General features: G+C 40.8%; 1 protein-coding gene across 9 annotated transcripts in view; it reads left to right on the forward strand.

The window, feature by feature from the left end:
- Positions 1–877: 877 nt before the first annotated feature.
- PMFBP1 (polyamine modulated factor 1 binding protein 1) overlaps positions 878–14,036 on the forward strand; it is a 52,950-nt gene continuing 39,791 nt past the window's right edge. For 8 of the 9 annotated variants that reach the window (XM_040442975.1, XM_040442973.1, XM_040442977.1 and 5 more), the window contains exons 1-3: positions 4,558–4,686; positions 5,453–5,524; positions 10,641–10,796. In XM_040442975.1, coding sequence (XP_040298909.1) covers positions 5,474–5,524; positions 10,641–10,796 — 207 coding nt within the window. In that variant the 5' untranslated portion in view covers positions 4,558–4,686; positions 5,453–5,473. Of the gene's footprint in view, positions 1,039–1,930; positions 2,130–2,563; positions 2,710–4,557; positions 4,687–5,452; positions 5,525–10,640; positions 10,797–14,036 lie in introns of those variants that run through there. The other variant, XM_040442971.1, reaches the window with a different exon arrangement.

The following is a 14,036-nucleotide window of genomic DNA, read 5'->3' on the forward strand; positions in this document are numbered from 1 at the left end:
CTTGTGGGGCTCTGTGCTGACAGTACAGAGCCTGCTTGGGATTATCTGTCTCCCTCTTTCTCCCTCTTTCTCTCTCTGTGCCCCTCCCCTGCTTCCGTGTGCTCTCTCTCTCTCACACAATAAATAAACATTTTTTTTTAAGTACCAAAGAAGAGACCCATGGGAAGAGAATTTCACCTGTGACAGTGAGACTGATAAATCCTGGAACACCTTCTCTTGTTCCACCTGGACCCTCATTTCTTCTGCCATTACAAAGTCTCCTTCTGGGAAGACCCAACTAACCATGTTTCCTCTCCAGGAAAGCCTTGGTCCTGGGGTTGGACTATAACTCAATTTGTGACATTGGTGTCAGGTCCCTACTCACTAAGTTATGGTGCAGAACCTGAAACCCTGGCAAAACCATCTCCAGCATCATCTCTTCCTGCCATCTTCCCCTATCAGATATGCCCTTACATGGTCAGGGATTTTTCTCTTTGTATCCAAATAGGCAAACTCTGTTCATGCCAAGCCTCTGCAAGCTATGGCTCCATCCATACATTCTGGGTAGAAATAATTGATTGTACAAGGAACATTCCTACCAATTCATGGTGCTCACATATTTTTTTGAAAATAGAGGAAATATTGGGGTGCCTGGGTGGCTCAGTTGGTTAAGCATCAGACTTTGGCTCAGGTCATGATCTCATAGTTTGTGAGTTTGAGCCCTGCTTCAGGCTCTGTGCTGACAGCTCAGAGCCTGGAGCCTGCTTCAGATTCTGTGTCTCCTCTCACTCTCCCCCTCCCCTGCTCATGCTCGGTCTCTCTCTCTCTCTCTCTCTCTCTCTCTCTCTCTGTCTCTCTGTCTCTCTCTCTCTCTCAAAAATAAATAAACATTTTTAAAAACATTTTTAAAAAATAGATGAAATATTGAACATCATCTCATTATTTCAATAATTAAGAGCCCTAGGATTCATCACACCTTTTACATTAGTAGGAGGTGGAACATTGGAGAAAAATATAAAACCCAGCAAGAATAAAGGAAAGACTTATGACTGAGTGCAGGTAAATATACTCGTTTTGATTAACCCCCAAGGATAACTTTAACTTTATTTTTAAAACTCATTTTCTTCCTGACACACAGCACTCTATAAGCTTAATGTATAAAGCATAATGACTTGATTTACATATGTTGTGAAGTGATTACCATGATTAGTTAAGATCATCTAAAAAAAAAAAAAAGATTTTTTTCCTTGTAATGAAAACTCTTAGGATTTACTCTCAACTTTCAAATAGACCATACAGCAATGTTAACTATAGTCATCATGTTGTATATTACATCCCCCATTCTTATTTACCTTATAACTGGAAGTTTGGTTTTCTAAGGCTTGTAGTCCATCCATATACCCAGGGAGTACTAGTTCCTTGGGGAGAAAGCCAGCATCAGCAATCTGTGGTTATGGCATTTGTGTAACCTCATGAGGGTAGATGGTGTATGAAATACTAACATATGTTTCCCATCCTGCTTGCTCAACCTGTATTTCATTGAACTCATTCACTTGTACTCTTTTTCCTTCCTCTCCCAAAAACAAAACAAAGCCTCTCTGAATTAGGAAAGAGGAAGGAAAGGGGAATTTGAGCATAAGCAAGAGAATTAGACTCTGGTGAGATTGATGAGATGGGAAAGAGCTGGGGAAACAATAGAACCCCAGATAGGTTTAGCAAAGCAGGGGCCAAAGAGACTTTTGATCAATACCAGGAATGGGAGGCAGAAAAGTGAGCAAAACCTTCGGATCCTATCCCCTTCATCTTAACACCTTTCCAGACAAAATGTAGAATGATGTTAGGACAAGGTCTAATAAGAGAAATCCTGAGACCAATCTCGTGTGTGTGTGTGTGTGTGTGTGTGTGTGTGTGTGTGTGTGTGTCTGTCTGTCTGTCTTTCTCTATGCATTAGGAACATCCTTGGAAAATGAAACAGGGCCAGCAGCCCCAAAGCCCACAGTATAAGGAAGATTCAATAAATCCAGCCTGTTGACCAGGACACTGTTAGCACACTGAATCTGGGAGAGATGTCCATGACCATGGACCAGAGCCACCTCTGATGCCAGACTCCAACCTAGGACCCCAGAATTTAGGTGTACTCTGAAGAGGAGGTAAAGAGGTGGAGGGAGATGTGAACTGATTTATTTTTAACCTGACAATGATGGCACTTTCTCAGAAATAACTAAGATGCTGTTTCTGCCATTTGTTGGAATGAGGCTCAGTAACCATGTTGAGTAATAAAAAAAGTTACTTTTTCTTTACACATCTGAGTTCATACGTGCTAAACTAGTGACTCATGTGAGGTACAGTGCTAGGTGTTTCTTGAGAATCTGGAAGGTGCTCTGAGTGTGAGCTGAGGCCAACCAGGAAGCACAAAACACCACTGGATATTCTGACTGAGTTTCTTGTTTCACTAAAATTGTTTATTTGTTTGTTTGTTTGTTTGTTTGTTTTTCTGGTCATAGCCGTCATAAAGAGAAGGCCTGCTGGGGCAGGGGGGAAGAGGGCAGGACTTTTGAATACAAGAAAGCAATTCCCTGGGCAGATGCAGCAGAATTGGATGTGCCAGTGGAAGAGATGAGGCATGAAGAAGTGGCGATTTCAAAAGAGACACAGAAGACATAGAATGAGGCTTTGAAAAGAGAGAAGACATTCAAGTCCTTGGCCCAGAGATCTGTACCCACAGATCAGGTAGGGAGCCCTCCCTCCATTATGAGTTCTGTCCTCTACAAAATATTGGTCCAGCCACACTCCTCAGAGAGCACTGTGAAGGTTCCACATGATCATTTTATAAAGCATTTGAGGCTCCTTCAAAGCACTCTTCCTTACCCATCTGGCAAACATTACTGTCAAATGCACTGAAAATTTATCATATAACCCTTCCATTTTTTTCACCATAAGCAATTCCAAATTCCCCACTGCTGTTGTTAATGACTCACAGGATTCCCATGTCTCCTTCATGGAGACACACAACTTAGTTCTCTCTTTCTTTTCTTCTAACTTACTTTACTTAGTGAAGTCCAATATCTTTTCATGTAAATATGAGGCCCTATGCCTTACACTTCTCCTTCCAAACATTCTTGGCCCTTGCAGCTAGTTGTGTAACTCCATAGTTGACAAAACCATCACAATCTAGACAGTCGTTTCTGTCCTTGGGATAAGATTTTATTTGATTTAAGAGTCATCTCCAGACTATCCTGCAGGTCTGCCTGTAGAGGAATATTTTTTTTAATATTTATGTATTTATTTTGAGAGAGAGAGAGAGAGAGAGCAGGGGAGGGGCAGAGAGAGGGAGAGAGAGAATCCCAAGCATGCTCCATGCTGGCAGCGCAGAGCCCGATGCAGGGCTTGATCTTGTGAACCGTGACATCATGACCTGAGCTGAAATGAAGAGTTGGACACTTAACCAACTGAACCACCCAGACACCCCTGCCTTTGGAGGAATACTATTCTCCAGGATATATTTGTTCCATTCCAACTTTTGTGTGATGCTTAGGCTGGTTATACTAAAGAAACATGTGCATCATGGTAGAACATTGAATCAGTAAACCTTAGAGACAATGGTCATTTAATTCAACCCCCCAACCTCAGTTGATAGAGCCAGAAACAAAGCCTCAGATAGATGAGTGCCTTTCATTCCAAAGGCCATTCCTTGACATGGGTGCTAAACTAGGTTTAGAAGCTTGGTGGCCCAGAGCCTTGTTTAGTGTTTTTATGCCACATTACTTTTAATCTTCTAGTTTAAATGTTTATGTCCCCCCCCAACTCATGTGTTGAAATTCTAATTCCCAAAATGATGGTATTAGGAAGTGGGGACTTTGGGATGTGATTAGGTCATGAGATGGATTAGTTTTCTTCTAAAAGAGACTCCACATAGGTCCCTTGCCCTTTTAGCCATGTAAAGTTACAGGAAACACACACACACACACACACACACACACACACACACACACATAGCTGTCTCTGAAGAAGGTCATCACCAAACACCTAACTTGCTGGGGACTTGGTCAAGGATCTCTCAGCCTCCAGAACTGTGAGAAATTTCTGTTGTTTATAAGCTACCCTGTTTGTGATACTTTGTTACAGCAGTCCATCTGGCTGAGACACCTAGTGTGGACATCATTTGTGATGGTCACCAATACTTCCTTTAGGGGATAAAGGAAGATGTTAGGCATGACCACGTGACTTGTTTTGGCCAATGAAATGTGAGCCGAAGTGAAGTGTGTCACTTCCACTCTAAGACCCTGTATGTTACCCCTCTGCTGCCATGGCAACAGGCAACATACTAGATGACAGAGGTTCTACCAGCTGAGGACAATGATGAACAGCCCCAGCTGACTCATAAAGGGCATGTAGCACAGTGAGAAGTAAACTTTCATGGTTTTAAGTCACTGAAATATGGGGGCTGTCTGTCACTGCAGCATCACCTGGCCTCTCCCTACTGGGGTAGCCTGAGCTACACCCCCACTCCCATGATGCACCTCTGTGCACGAAGACTAAAGAGGGTAAACAATGCAGCATATCAGAATACAACCCCATAAAACATTCCAAATTCCATGTCTCACCAGCATTCTTTCTTCCTCTTGGCTTATATTAGGGGTGGGGGATGTGGTTCATTACAAAGAATGAGTATTTTGATAGCTTCTCATTCTTGGAACTATTCTGCAGGTAAGTGCCTGGCAGAAATCTCCTTTAGTCTTAGAATGAAAAACATGATAAATTGGATTATTTTAATAAGTCAGTTCGTTATGACCTCAAACACATTATCCTGTAGTTATGCACACACATGTGCAAAAATCTTTGGTTTTCTTTGAGGCTTTTTATATAGATAATTCTCAGCACTCTATGAGTTTCTACATAACTTTATAAGCACCAACATACAGTAACTTGATGCTTTGAAAAAACCACATCATCAGATATCTCCAAATTAATAGTTATAAGTTAATGACAGCTCCTCATGGAATAGTAAGACAGCCTGTGTGACCTTGGGTAAGTCACTTAGCCTCTCTGGACTTCAGTTTCCTCCTCTGTAAAACAAGGATAGTGGGGTTATCCTGAGAATGAAGTTGGGTTGTGCACATTCTGTCTGGTTCATAATTAGTGCATAATGTTAACTATATTTGAGCCATTGAATAGTGAGAAATCTAGAAAGTAAGCTCTCAATATTTTGCTTTCCAAGAAACTATGAATTCAGAAACTCTTTGGCCCACCAAGTGTTGGTTTTGGGGGAAACCTGTAAATCCTTGGTCCTGTCTTTCTGGTAAAGGTTTTAACACGCTTTTGAAAACACAGATGGGCAGACAAGTAGGTATTGCTAACAGTTCGGGGAAATTTTTCCAGGCTCCCTGCTGAGAGCACACATCCAGATGGGAAAACCTTTAAAGGGCCAGGCTTATTTCGATTTTTGCCATCTTAAATTCTTGGACTTTTGCAGGTTTATAACAAAGCTCAGAAAATGCTAAAGCTTAAAGAAGAATTGAGAGGTGCCAAGGAAATGAAAGATGAGGTAAGTCTCCTAACTCTTCTACACACATGGAGTCGAACCTTTGTTACAATTAACTTCAAACTCCAGTAATAAGCATCCCAAAATATCACAGAGATGTAGGCAGCAGACCATAGCATTTAAGAGCCCAGACTTGAACAAAGTGGGTCGTGGTCCACATCTGATAGCACTATAATATTGGGCATGTTACTTACCCTCTCTGAGCTTCCTTCCCCTTACTTAGGAAATATGAATAATTAGTACCCTTTTCAAAGGCTTGCTGTGAGGATTGAGTAAGATACTGTGTGTAAAACACCAGTGCTCAGGACATAAGAAGTGTTTAATAGATCTTAACTATTGTTGCCAACATTGTTCTTTATCTGGAATGGTATGGAAATGGAGTGTTCTAATTAGTCTAATATTTTGGCCAAACTGTGTTTACCTATTCCTTCACTTGTTCCAGAAAGCTTTTAAGGCAGATGTTTAGGTTAGCATAGGATTGTCCCACATGACTTATGCTTTTAACAGACCTTCTTCTAATGAACACTTTCCTGCTGCATTACTGCAGGAAGCTGTACAGAATTGCCGCATATTCTTCAGGGAACAAGGATCTGGCATGGATTTTCTAGAGGGGCATTTCTTCATTCAACTTATATCCTTGGCCTGCCTTAGATGTGCCAGGCATAGTTCTAGGGGGTGAGCATAAAGCAGGGAACAAAATAGAGAAATATCCTTGTTCTTGTGGAGCTTACTCTCCACAAGTGAAGATTTCACTCTCTCTAGTGAAATAATTTGTCCAAGGGCATGATGGAGAAAAGTATGTAGCAATGGCCCAAGTGCCATAAAAATCAGCCCATATTCCATAGGTGGGTAACCTCTGTCATATGCCATGTGTATCCTAAACCATATATTTATGTAGTGTGCCAATTTTTAAAGAACTTAGAACACAATAAAATTATACTCATTCTTCACTAGATGAATAAAATTGGTTCCAAAATTTTTGCTCACAGGCAAAACTTTGTATAAGTGCCCATTAATTCCCATTATAAGTAATCAAAATCTGCAATGTTTCTATTGAGGGAAATGTAAACTCAGGAATAAAGTTAGTAAGATTGATAACAGTGCTTGAAATTACTGTATATGAATGTAAACTCTACTATTACATAGTAAAATGCTTCATTCCTGAAACAATGATAATTTTAAAACATAATTCTCACTAGAAATTTATACATATTGAATGGTAGTCATGGTTTCCATTGTTTGTTAAATATTTGTGTTTATCCTCAGATAAAAAACATAATTTCCCAAAGATGATGACCTTTATGGTATCGTTGGTTGACTCCAAAATTACTCTGGAATCCACCACCCGAGGTTTCTTGTTTGAGTGCCAAATCCTTCATAGAATGCTGCCATCTTAAATCTTTGTAATGCTCTTGACTTCTGAGACTACTTCTGAATCACAGGCTTCAGTTTCACATCAGCTTCCCCCAAAAAGAAGCATGAAACCATTTGTCAGTACTTTGAAGTCTAGAGCAAAATTTCTTCCGAGCTTTTGAAATGTATGTTCGAGAAGACATGCTCTTTGAAAAAGACCCATTTAATCAATACAGAAGATTTGCTTCAGTAAATAATCTGTTTTCCAATAACTATCAGCATTGCAACTGCAGTATCAGCCCTCACCATTTTGCCTGTGGTTGGTAGCTGCTGCTGATGTCATATGCCTTCAAATGGTGACCAGGTTCCAACCTCGTATAAGTAAAACCAGGGTATATAAATGCATGGCTTGTGAGTGAAAACTCACCCAGCAGCAGAGCCTTGTGATTTCAGCCATCGTTAATGACTTCAGATCTAGGGCAGGATCAGATGGTGCCTGCAGGTCAGCATTATGACTCTCAGTTCCTCTCATGCCCCAGTACTGGTTACAGAGCTTTGATTGATGAAATGTCAGATTAAATCAATTCCTGCCACATATTGATACTCAAAAGGCATCTGCCTGGAATTTAGTCTTCATAAAGTAGATAGGATTAGAAATAGTGTACACTGACCTCTGTGCAAGATATTAGCAAGAAATTAAGTTTCCTGGAACCTCAGAAACACTTGCATTTCTGGAGTTCTGAGGTGAGCACATCCTCTTCTTACAACTGCCTACAGTAAAAATCTTTTGTTGTTCATGGGAGTCAGCTCGTTGCTCTCCTAGCATTTCCACGCCTGTTCTGATGAATAAAAACCCCTGTATGATTTTGACTTTCAGAGTGAATGGTTAGGGGTTTCTTTGTTTGGTTTTTTGGGGTTTTTTTAATTTTAGAGAGAGTGAGTGGAGGAGAAGGGCAGAGGGAGGGAGAGAGGGAAAGAGAAAGAATTAAACAGGCTCCACGCTCAGTACAGAGCCTAACTTGAGAGAGAGAGAGAAGGAGAGAGAGAATTAAGCAGGCTCCACACTCAGTACGGAGCCCGACTTGAGGCTCAATCCCATGACCCTAGGATCATGACTTGAGCTGAAACTAAGAGTCAGACATTCAACTGAATGAGCCACACAGACGCCCCTAGTTTTGATTTCAAAAGCAAATTTCATTTGACATCCAACAAAACACATTTGTTATTCAGTTGGTTTGCAGAATCCTCTAAGAATTATTTATTACAAACCTCTTGTTTTCTGAATGAAGAAATTGCCTCAGACACTCTGAGTCAAAGCTAATGTCCAAATTAGATGAGATCATCTACATTAAAGATCCAATTCTGAAGTCCTGTTGGTGCATTAGAATGGTGGCAAGCAGGTCTTCTGCTCAGAAGACATCTAAAAGTAGAGGGAGAGGGGTTTTTTATTGGCCTGACAAAGAGAAGGCATTTAGCTTTTAAGTTGGAGAAGCTCAAGTTGTATATCACTGCTACTTTGTTAATGAGTCCACAGTGTGCCAGGCTCCATATGGAACAATCCGGTGACATGGTCCTCACCTTAAGATGCATATATTCAGCATTAAAGCAAGAGTATGGGGCACGTGACACTCTATAAAGCAGGCATTGTATTGTCGCCTAATCTGCTCATAGATGCCAAAGAAAGAGTCCGGTGGCAACAGGGGGAGAAGATCCCTAGGGTCTCAATACCCAGAGAGCCTCTATTCCCTATTCCCAGTGTGGCAGCAATGCGAAAAGGAATTTAAAGAACTGAAATCAAACTTCTGCTCCAGGTCGAGTCAAGGATTTTTTCTAGTTAGAAAACAGTGTCCATACACCATTTTTTTTTTTAACTGCTCTGCACACATTCTCTTAAGAGAGTCCCTGGTAAATTGTTGTAATGGTAATTACATGCTTGGGGCAGTTGACATCCACTGTTATTTTTCTGAAAGTGAGGAACGAGGGACAGGAGCAAGAGAGGAAGAGAGAGAGTTTTGAGATAATGAAATCCTTTTAATGACAGAGCCATGCCGTTAACCTAATTAAACTGTAAAGTGGTAAAAAAAAAAAAAAAATCCAGGTACTAAATGGAAATGAAGAAATAAATCAGCTGAGACAGCAGCACTTCTGGGAAACCTTCTGAATTCCGAATACTCTGACATTGCGGTGTCCGATTCTCATGGTTATCCTCTGGCCCCCCTCGGCCTTGTGCAGAGGTCTCTTAAACTGACCTGTCCAGTAAGGCTTGATTTATGATGTCCATATCAGGTCTCCAGCTCCCCTGGGGATGAGTGTTATGTAGCTCATGTATTTAAGAAGCCAGAGCAATCAATGGGGTATGGTGGCAGATCACTGGCTACAAGGTCAGGAGAGCAGACCTCTCCTCATTCTGCTGCCAACCAGCTATGAGACCCTGGGCACTGTCGTTTGGATCACTTTACCATTTTTGTGCACCCATGGCTTCTGTATGCTTTTGTACCTGAAACGCTCTTAGAAGAATTGCCCTTGGGCTATTGGGGTCACTTTGCTCATAAGAGCAGAGAGCTGGAAGTCCTTGGGAGATTATATCCCATGGGGCAGCCCTTAGCCATTGACTGGCTGATAATGAGTCTAACAGCCCAGCTTTTGCAACTAATCAGGACAAACTCCCGAGGTGTAACTTACACTCCAGAGTTCCCTGTGGGATCAGGCAAAAGCTACTGCCTTGAGAACTTTGTCTGAAATAGTGCCCTTCCTTGGTTTCTTCTTCTTTTCCTGTCTTGCTTCCTTCACTTCCTGGTTGATTTCTCTTGGGAGTGTTTCTTTAATAGATACTGGGAATCCTTGCCTAAGAGCCTGCTTTGGATAATCATGTACCATAAAAGTACCAGACTCAGTTCCAACATCTAAAACTCAGAAGTGGTAGTGCCTATCCTCTTGAGTGTTATGAAAAGTCTGCACGGTGACAGGACTAAAGCACTGGATAGGTTCACAAAGGGCTTCTTCCTAATTTCTTTCTATACTGTTGCCACCCACAACAGTGAGAGTGGACGGTGGCATCCTAGTGTGATGGAGCACACACTTTCTTACCACAGCTCTACACCCCCAACTCCACCCAAGTTACTAGGCTCCGCACACTTTATTTTGATCTCTATCATTAATTTCCATTCTGACCTAGCTGTAATTAGCTAATCTTTTTCACTCGTAATCAAAGACAGATTATTTTATGCAGCCAGCCCAGGGATTTTACTTTTATTCTCATTGGTGTATGTCTCCACAGAAAAGCACTCAGTTTACAGGTGAAGGACGTCTGTTGGATTAGTGGGTAGAAGAGAAAGTTAAAACACTTCAGAATCCACATCAACTCCATCACTGATTCACTATAGTCCTGACAAGTTCATTTGACATCTCACTATGTTCATTTCATCAGTGGCAGAACCATTAATATTTATAGACAGTCTGCGAGGTGCCTGGAATTATTCTAGGCACTGACTTCCTCTTGAAAAACAGAGGAAGTGTCTGTGATGTACCCACAGCAGTGGGTGAAGATTAATTAATGTAAATAAGTAATTGTCTGAATAATGCAGAGCACTCAGACACCTCGCAAATGGATACTGTGTAAATGTTACACTGGATGAGTAATAACAGCTAAGAGTTGATGGACAAATTTCCAGCAAATTTAAAGTCTCTGTCAACCAGTTAAGTGAACGAAAGTAAGCATTTTCTTGATAGTTTATAATTAATGCTCGTGTTTTTTCTGACTGCCTAGGTGGGGGAGAGAGACCGAGAAGTGAGCGGCCTGAACAGCAAGCTCTTGAGCCTGCAAGTTGACATCAAAAATCTGCATGATGTCTGCAAGAGACAGGGGAAGACCTTGCAGGAGAACCAACTCTGTGTGGAGGAGGCAATGATGAGTAGCAACCGCGTAAGGGATTCAGCAGCTACTACCCACCTCTGCTCCCTCAACTTCCACCTCTGCTTCCTTAGGCAGGAACAATAATGGAAAATTCTTCCACTAGTCATTCAAGAGCATTTATTGAGCAGAATTAAATACATGCACTCTCTCACTCTCTTGCTCTCTCTCTCTCTCTCTCTCTCTCTCTCACACACACACACACACACACACACACACACACACACACACACGAACACCCCATCCCTGCCATCAGAACTTTTTCATTTAGCTATCTCCAAGGTCATCTACATTTGAGGCCCTGTCTTTTCCTTATCTGGCCTTTTACACCTGGATTTACAGCATCTGAGGCCAGAAAAGACCTGAAAAGACCAAATCCTAATTATATAAGGAGAGTAGCATCTCCTAATGGATGTTAGACAAACTTCTAAGTCAACCATGAAAATAACAACTGTCCCACTCGCTTAGAGGTGTCAGTGATCATCAGCACAGCAGGTGATCTTTATTGCCACATCTGCAGCTCTCTGCCTACAAGCTTTTCTTCTAGATGCAGGAACCCAATCACCAGAGAAGCTCAAATGTGGAATGGCTAATGCCCCCAAAAGCAGCCCTCAACCAACGACTGATGGGGAAATGGATAAATAATCTATGTCTCTTGGCCCTCAGTCATAGAATACTCCAGTCATGCTCTTTGCTCTGTCCTGGAGTTCCTCAATGGGATCCTGCACCAGCTACCCACAATGGTAACTAGCTTGATAACACCCCCTTCCTTGTCTCATTTCTCCACCCACCTACCTGAATTCCCCAAGATCACTTCCCACATAAACTACTATTTAACACTCAGTCCCATGCCACAGAGCTTGCTTCTGGAGGTGTGCAAGCCAAGACACTCAGTAACACTTGTCCTGCACATGTATGAACAATGGCATGATCATCTTCCCCTGGCGTGATTATCTTTTTTGAACTAATACTTACCTGTAGGTTAGGCAGTTCACCAGCTGAGGCAACAATTAAGCCTGAGGTTTTCTCTTTTTGGAAACTCTAGTTCTAGGCTCTGTAAACCCATCTCTAAATTTATCCCCAGAAGCTGGGAAGCCAGCTGGAAGATATTTTCCCATAGCTCTCTGAAAACTTTGGGTTTATAAGATGCCTTATTTGCAGTCTTCATATCTTTTTAGGGACTTGAGTCCTTGGCAAACATGAAGCTGCTACTGGTTGCATAAATCTGCTGCTAGACCCCCTAGTTAGCCTTAGCTGTGTAAGACTGTGTAAGACTCCACTGTCTTCTTCAATATTTGTGGTCTGGTCTCTCTTAATTGGGTCTATTAGACTTCTTTCAGGACTTACTACCTCTCTGTCAAAACCACAGATTTTTTCCTCTACAAAGTCCTAAAAATGTTACCAACAAAGCAATTCTACCTTATCCTACTGAGCGTTACTGTCCTTTCTCCAGGAGGTCACAAACAGAAAAATCCATTGGTTTTCCTAAATGGATCTCAGGAAGAATATTATCATAATTTACTTCTTTCTAAATATTAACATTTTTTGATATTCTCACCATTGCTGTCACAAGTTTATTTTTTCCCCCAGTCAGGGATAGCCATGTGGCTTATAAATGTACCTAGCAACTTGGAAGGAGAAAGGTATTAAATCGCATTTTATTATTCTAATTGCCCAGAAGAAGGTCTAACAGCTTGAAATAAGCTTTAAAACAGGCTCTCTTTTTTTCCTAGCACTTAGTGCAGAATTTAAATTGGAGACTGCACATACAAATACACAATTAGATGTAGACTTATACTCATCCACTCAGAAAATCCCTGCAAGATCTGCCTTCTACAAGGAAATGTAATATGGGAACAGAGGGGGAAAACCCAAGACTTTCTGAAATTTTTGACTACTATCTAACAAAGATCTGGAGAAATAAACCAGAGGTCATAATTAAGAACTAGAATTAGGAGACAAAATTAAAATACTACATCGGATATTAACATGTAACTACAGGGATCGCAGGCGGGGGTGGGTAACCTAGTAAATCAAGAATATGTCATGCTCCAAAACCCAGGAACAGAGATAGCTAAAGCAAATGAGGTACCGAGGGTACAAATGTTATAGGGCACTCACCCTCAAGTGCTAATCTGGAGACTGAATGCCTTCTTAAAATCTGCACTTGCCTCACTGTAGTCCTGAACCTGCCCAGGAACCTTTCAATTAACGTGAAAGGAGAAAAGAACAACAGAGATATCATAATAAAAGAATGATCAAATTAGAAAAAGAAAGGTCTTTCTGTGCAATTTCCCAGGTCCCTTTGGCCCCGGTGGTGGCCTGGGGAGAACACCCTGATTTTCAATAGAGCTTAGATTATCAAACTCATCTTTGAAGTGGATGTAGGACACTATTCTTAGCATAAAACTGGGCAAGAAATTTGACTTCTGAAAATAAAAGTAACCAGTTGAATACAGGTTAATACATCCGTGATGGAAATTATGGCACAGAAATATGACTGATATTGAGTCATTGGCAATGAAAAACAATTTTTTATGTGGAACTGCTAAATGCCTTGTGGAATCTGGGATTGGATCCTCGAACAGAAAAAAAAAAATTAGTGGGAAAACAGATAAAATCCAAATAAAGTATGTAGTTTAATAGTAACCTACCAATGTTAATTTTCTAGCTGGACAAATGTACTATAGTTATGTAAAATGTTAGTGTTAGGAGAAGACAGGTAAAGAGCATATGAGAATTCTATATACTACTTTTGCAATTTTTCTGTACATTTAAAACTATTCCAAAATAGTTTTTTTTCTTTAAAGGGAATCTCTGATAAGCAGAGATCACTGATAAGAAAAATGTCTGAACCATGAAGATGTATCCAAAAGAAATGCATGTCACTTAAACACACAGTTTTACACTCTACCAATACAAGAAAGTACAAGAAATGTAACTTGTAGAAGATATGAAAAGTAACAGATAAACTAATCTAGTGATAAAAGGCTAAACTAGAGTTACAGAGAAAATACCTCGCTTAACACCTCTAAAATAAAGAAGTTCATGACAATGACTGGGGAAAGATGAGAGTTTCAGTTCTTAAATGGAGGGGAAAAGGCAGCAGGGATCCAGTTATCAGAGCAATGCCAACCTGAGACAGAAGAGAGTGCAAACTAGAATAGGGAATAAAATGGTTAAAAAGTATTTTGAAAAGCCGGCTTTAGGCAAATCAGCAGGACCTGATGACATACTTTGAAGAGTACTTAA

The sequence above is a fragment of the Herpailurus yagouaroundi genome, unplaced genomic scaffold (assembly GCF_014898765.1).
Source record: "Herpailurus yagouaroundi ecotype Mexico unplaced genomic scaffold, PumYag 190, whole genome shotgun sequence".
NCBI classification, from domain to species: Eukaryota; Metazoa; Chordata; class Mammalia; order Carnivora; family Felidae; genus Herpailurus; species Herpailurus yagouaroundi.